The 6,627-nt window shown below is 33.1% G+C and overlaps 1 protein-coding gene across 1 annotated transcript; it reads left to right on the top strand.

Annotated features, from left to right (window-relative positions):
* The first annotated feature begins 1,724 nt into the window (after nucleotides 1-1,724).
* Nucleotides 1,725-3,034, top strand: LOC109180951 (PRA1 family protein B4-like). The gene has a single exon (XM_019330676.1). It carries the CDS (start codon nucleotides 2,043-2,045, stop codon nucleotides 2,685-2,687), a length of 645 nt encoding a protein of 214 aa, XP_019186221.1. The 5' UTR covers nucleotides 1,725-2,042; the 3' UTR covers nucleotides 2,688-3,034.
* The last annotated feature ends 3,593 nt before the right edge of the window (nucleotides 3,035-6,627 follow it).

Here is a 6,627-nt window from a genome sequence, read left to right on the forward strand (position 1 = left end):
CTAGAATCGTGATTGCTTTTTCTAGTTTTATATACAAAGATGTGACATATATCTATAATCTATTCAACTCGAATGAAATGCTTATACAACCAACATTGATTTCGGCAAGTACAGTAATTCTAGTTGCTATATTGGAGGGTTAACACTACAATGAAAATCAAATTTACTAATGAAAAAAATCCATAGACAAATTACTGAAATTAGTATATATTTAAGTTATTTTGTTAGTACAATATTGAAATTCATAGATATTTAAGGTATAACAATTTAATACATTGCTAAATTTGTTGATATTTCGGTTTTTCTTTTTTTTTTAGTATAAGTTAGTCCGGAAAAACTTGGCATCAACGAAATTATTTGGACATTTTTTACCAATGATCTTGTGATCTAGTGACATGAAGTGACTCTCCCAAATAAGAAGTCATGGGTTTGAGCCTAATAGGGGCCGAGTAGTACTCAAAAAAATTTGAACATCTCTTGATTTCAAACATTAAATATTGATTGAAATTTTGGAGACCTTACAATTTTTTAAACTAAACAATTATCATTTAAAAATATAAACTCATACAAGTTTAATATTTACCAAACGTTAGACTAATATTATATAAGCCATTAGAATCATGTCCAACCTAAGAATATTGAAGGAAATAAATCATGATTCGTGCAATCAATCTGCAGTTTATACCTCTACCAATACATTTTACACTTAAGGAATCTTCATTTGATCAAATTTTTCAATTTTAGGTCTTTCAATGAACTTCATCTATCATGTCTTCGGTATGAATCGGGCCCCACCCATAAACCATTGCGAGGCATTTTCAAATGTTTTGATCTAGCCAAAAGTGATGGTTGCCTAACTACTTGATGAAGAGGCCGGACTACATAGTCTAAACAATGTTTGTAAATTCAACTAATATAGTACAATATTGTGCACACAAAAAAGGTTTTCCACATATTGGCATATGTTTCGAATCATATTTGGCCCTTTTCTTAATAGGTAAACCCATTTTTCTTGAGAATATATTGAGTACTGAAAGTATATCATTTTGTATAAAATCAAACAATGTATTTTTAGTATATTAATAAAAATATATCATATATTCAAGGAGAGTACATTATTTGAATACTAAAAATACAATAATATTACATTCAGTACATAAATAATGTACTTTTAGTATATTAAAAATATTTCTTTTTTATATTTTGATAAAAAAAAAACATACGTTTTTATGATTTACGCAGTACTGTGTGATACTGTGTGAACCATGGTCTACATAATAATTTGCTTCCTCCCTCCACCCCCACCCCCCCCCCCCCCCTCCCAAATAGAAACTACATATGACATTTCTGTGCTATGTTTGTCATGATTTATACCATGACTTATCATAGTTTTTACTTTTTAGCTCAATAACATCTTTGTGGCTCTGTATATTCGAACTTCAGTGCGGGTATTGATTCTCTGTGCTTCAATAAGTTGAGAAACTCTTTGTACTTCAGTATGTTGAGAAAGTGTATAGAAATAGATACTACATTGTAATAGGATTAGTAGTATAAAAATTCAAAAAAAAAAACAAAAAAACAAAAAAAAACAAAAAAAACAAAACAATAAAACTAATGCATCACAATTAACACTAGTAATGCGCGTTATGAGTGGAAAAGGTAGGATTTCATTTATACGTCTGTATATATTAGTGCTGTCAATAATATCTGAATTTGGGGATCGAATTCCTCGTACCATACGCCTAAACGAAGTCTTAATCCTTTTGATTTGGTCATTACAATGCCAAATTAAGAAACTCTCAATAATGTTAAATAAATAATTACTGAAAAGTAGACGCCGCGTAAATTTCCATCTTCCTCGACCGGCGAAAGTACATTCTCTTTTCTCCATCCCAGAAACGTATCGATTAAGAAAAGCTGAAATCTTTCCGTATAAAATTCATAATTTCTTCTCGATTCTCTGTGTATTCACGCAGTATATTTTGATTTATTTCTCTGGAACCAGATCCCGTCGGTTTTTTTTTCTGAATCAACCGGAAACAATGGCCAATTCGTCGCCGGCGGTTCTTCCGATTTCTAGCTCGCAACCCGCCGTAGTTTCTGACAGCGCCGTCGGACCCACCCCTGCTTTTCGTGCTTTCATCAATAACATATCTGATACCGTTCGTTACGGGCTTTCCAACCGCCGTCCCTGGGCGGAGCTCGTTGATCGCTCCGCCATCTCGAAGCCGGAATCTTTCGCCGATGCCACTCTCCGAATCCGGAAGAACTACGCGTATTTCCGGATCAATTACCTTGCTCTGATCGCCGTCGTGCTCGGGGTGTCCCTCATCACCAACCCCTTCTCGCTCATTTTCCTCGCCGGCCTCCTGGCGGCGTGGTTCTTCCTCTACCTCTTCCGCCCCTCCGACCAGCCCCTCATCCTCTGCGGCCGCCAGTTCTCCGACAGGGAAACCCTCGGCTGCCTCGTCGTCACCACCATCATCGTGATCTTCCTCACCAACGTCGGCTCCGTCCTCGTCTCCGCCCTGATGGTCGGCGTCGCCGCCGTCTGCGCCCACGCCGCTTTCCGGGACCCAGAAGATCTCTTCCTCGACGAACAAGAGCCTCCCACCATGGGCTTCCTCTCTTTCTTGACCGGCGCCACCACAACCGCCTCAGCTACCGGCGTTGCCCCTCGGATTTGATGAACGCCCGGTCCACAATCTGAAAAATGCATCGGTGCCGGTCATTCTTTTCCGATAAATTCATGAATTTTTTTAGTTTTTAGCGGATAATCAGAACAGATAAGAGAGAATCGATTCAATTCATTAGTCATATTCATAGTGATCTAGCAATCTATCATCCATGGCATTCTTGTTTTTTGTTGATATTAATGAGAATCGTTAGTTTTTTATTTGTTGAATCATGAAATCAGAGAACATAATCTTGTTTTGAACAGGAGACAAAATGAAACTCAACAATTCGTAGGTTGCATGCATGTGTAGATGAGCTTTTTTCTGTTTGTGATTACAAGAAAAAATGATGATTGTGATTTCCTTTTGTACTACATCCCATTTGGCCTGGGAATGATTTTTTCACCTGCGCATCATTGTTGCCAACTCACTTATTATGCTGCGCCAATGATGAACAATAATGAGTTTGGGATGTCAACTTTATGTTAGGAGTTTATAATAAATATTGTTAAGAGCAAGTTTATGTAGTTATGTTCTTATTATTTAGGAGGAGTTTGGTTTGAACGAGGCTTTAATTTAGTTTTATATAGGTAGTATCTCTATTTGTCACGTTTATCAAACTTGTTAGTTCAGGCATTTATTGAAATAACAAGTTTGATAGTTCTTTTGAGACCTCTTTTGATTGTTTTTTTTCGACCTGAACTTGGTTGAGGCAAGGACCATATAAGAAGTTTAAGAAGGATTTTAGAGTTCTACGTACTCCTAAATTCCATTTCTTCATTTGTACTTTATGTTATGGCAAATAAAGATTGGTTATTTTTATCATATGAATCTCAGGGAATGTGTATATTTACATTAAGAATTTGTGGGAGGAAGTACAAGTTGGAAGTAAAAAAAATGGGACTGCATATAATATATTCCTTTGTTAAGACATGCTTAATTGTACCAGAAGACAAAGCATTGCATTCTTAGTCTAATCGAAACCTATACTAAATCATTGCCATTTCCAACTTTTGAAAGACTGTGTAAAGTGTCACGTGAGTATCATTGCAATTACCTAACTCTGTTCGTGTTTTGTCAGAAGTGCAAAAGTGCTACCTAATACGGGGTACCATATGCCAAAGGCCTTGTTGTCGAGTGAGAGGCCTCAGATTTGAACTCTATTGTTAGGATATTGATTCTCTTTAAGCTTTAGTAGGTTGAGGAAGTGTGTATTTTTTTTTTTTTTGAATGCTACTAGCTCTATATTACATTGTAGTATCTGTTCATATACTTTCTCAACCTATTGAAACACAAAGAGACACAAAGAGCTAATAACGCCTCCACCGAGGTTCGAACTCACAACCTTCCACATGGAAGTCCAACCCGGGTACCATTGGACCACATAGTCCTGGTGAGGAAGTGTGTATGAATATATAAATAGTTAATAGTTTTTTTAAAATAAAATATAAACAAATACGAATTATCAGATTTCTTCTTTAACTGCACTCATATTTTTATTTTCAAATTTTGACCACACATTTTAATCTTGTAAACACTGCACTCGGTATTTTTTTAATTAATTAAATGCGCCTATAATCTTTCAAAATATTTTTATTTTTGACTAAAGTTTATCATTCATTATATAAGAACATGTAATATTACATATACTTTCATTTTTTTATTGCATGCTAACATGACATGTTTTAATTGATTAACAAGAAAGGACGTGTTACTGTTTTTATTCATTTTTCTTATATTTCTTCAGTAAAATGTTAACATGTAATTAGAATTTTTTACTTCATGTGAGTATATTTTTCTATAAGGACATCTTAAATATTTTAAACTAACTATTGATTCGAAAAATTAAGGATCCAAATGTGTCCTATTTATTCGATTTTACCATCCTATTTATTGTTCTTTGGTCTAACTAGCTCTTCATTCAGGTTTTATTTTTAAAATTTTTTATAATCTTAAATCTATAGTATTCTTAATGTAATTTATAATTATAAGAATTTTACATATTAATATTAAATTAAATATTACAAAAAAATTGTTTAAAAAAAATAAATTTAGTCAAGTTTCAATTCATTATTCACACTTAACACTTATCAAATTTACTCTTACAAAGATAAAGAATTAATTTTATTTTTGGTTCATCAACTACACTTATAATTTTTACTCTTTTCCTCCTATTTTCTTTTCGTTCTCTTTTATGCAATAAGCATTATTTGCCCCATCATTTTTTTTTTTTTTTTTGGGGATAAAAACGAATTGGCATATAACATGATTAATTTTGAAATGTGTGTGCTTCATGAATATTACATGACACTGACGTTCAAACTAAATCTAAAATTTATTTTAATTATTGTAGAAAAATTCAAGTTTAAAGAGTAAAAAGACTTTTACTCCGTATCAATTTTAAAGAAAAAGACAACAATAATGAGTGCCTTCTTTGTTATCATTTCGGACATCCTCAATAGTGAGGGTTTTGGTGTGGTTTTTGATGAGTTTTTGTATGTGTGATTAGAAAAGGGAAAATGAGAGGAAATAAAAAATGAAGAAAAACAAAACAAAACAAAAACTGAATTAAAAAAAAAAAAAAAAAAAAAAAAAAAAAAAAAAAAAAAAAAAGACAAGTGAGTAATTAACGGGCCAGGCTGGGCGCAGGTTGGTCTTCACGCAACGCTTGCTGCAATTGTTTCTTTCATCAGCTGGGCCCCGGCCACCAACTAACAAACTCTTCAAATTAACAAAGCAACTCGTCCCTTCTCTCACTGGAGGGGGGAGACCCCAAGGATTAGTTACCCGTATTAACAAGACGGGAAATCGGTACACCCAACACATCATCGTTAAGCAACTCAAAAACCTCGCTTTTCGATTGAGGAAGAAACAAAAAGTCCTTCTTTGACTTCAAAGCCATCTTTGCCAACGCGTCGACCATTTTGTTTTGTTCTCTAAACACATGGTTCACCTGTATACTCTCATTATGACGAGGAAGCAAACACTGTGTTTTCTTTGCTAGTCAAATTGGCTGGCTTCACGTTTCTATTCTCTTATTTTTAATAATATATTAGATTATATTTATCAATTTATTAAAAAAAAAAAAACCACTTTATACGTCAAATATAATGCCAAATCATTTGTCATTGGATGCTTGTAAAATTAATGTCAAATAATGATAATTTCAAAAAATTTTGTGTGTTAAATGTTACAATTGCACATCTTTTTTATTCATTAATCTAATTATACGAATTACAAAAAATTAACGACTTATTTCACACTTTTTGATTCAACTATCTTCTTTAGCCAATGCCAATTATGCATAGACTAACTTCATATATACCCATTTAATATGAAGTTTTATTACACATGCTGCTTTGTCTGTATTTTTACTATTTGACGTGTTAATTGATCATTAAATTTAGAAGATAATTTTTATTTATTTTTTTGTAATATTATGTTCAACGTAACCAATACATGTCATGTACGAGAGTATACATTATTTTGATATTTTCACGTCTATAGAAAATAAAATTTTTCATCGTAAGTTTCTTCACACCCTAACTCAATAAAATGGTAAATAAATAAATCACGATTAAATTAAATAACATGGGAACGCAACACCTTAACTCATATTTTTCTTAAATAAGGTCTTAAATAAATAAATAAATAAAAGAGGTGTTGTAGGTAGGTCCATCACTGGATGAGTGGGTCCATTTTAATTAACGTATAGGACACAGATAAGTGGGGGTTGGAAGGGGACATAATACGTTACAAGTTATAACGTTTGCAAGATACTTTATTGAGTTTATTCAGTCCAAATAAATAATGTCTGAATGTTTATTAACTGTTTCCCTCTAAATATAGCCGTTGGACCCCTGAAAGAAAGAAAGAACAATCAACGAACAAAAAGACGAATAAAAATAGAAAAAAAAAGTCTTCCCATTTCGACTAGCCGTTACAGGGGAGG

This window comes from Ipomoea nil, unplaced genomic scaffold (assembly GCF_001879475.1).
Source record: "Ipomoea nil cultivar Tokyo-kokei standard unplaced genomic scaffold, Asagao_1.1 scaffold1043, whole genome shotgun sequence".
NCBI classification, from domain to species: Eukaryota; Viridiplantae; Streptophyta; class Magnoliopsida; order Solanales; family Convolvulaceae; genus Ipomoea; species Ipomoea nil.

Coding starts and splice junctions, on each gene's coding strand:
- LOC109180951 (XM_019330676.1), top strand. CDS start 2,043: ATGGCCAATTCGTCGCCGGCGGTTCTTCCGATTTCTAGCTCGCAACCC.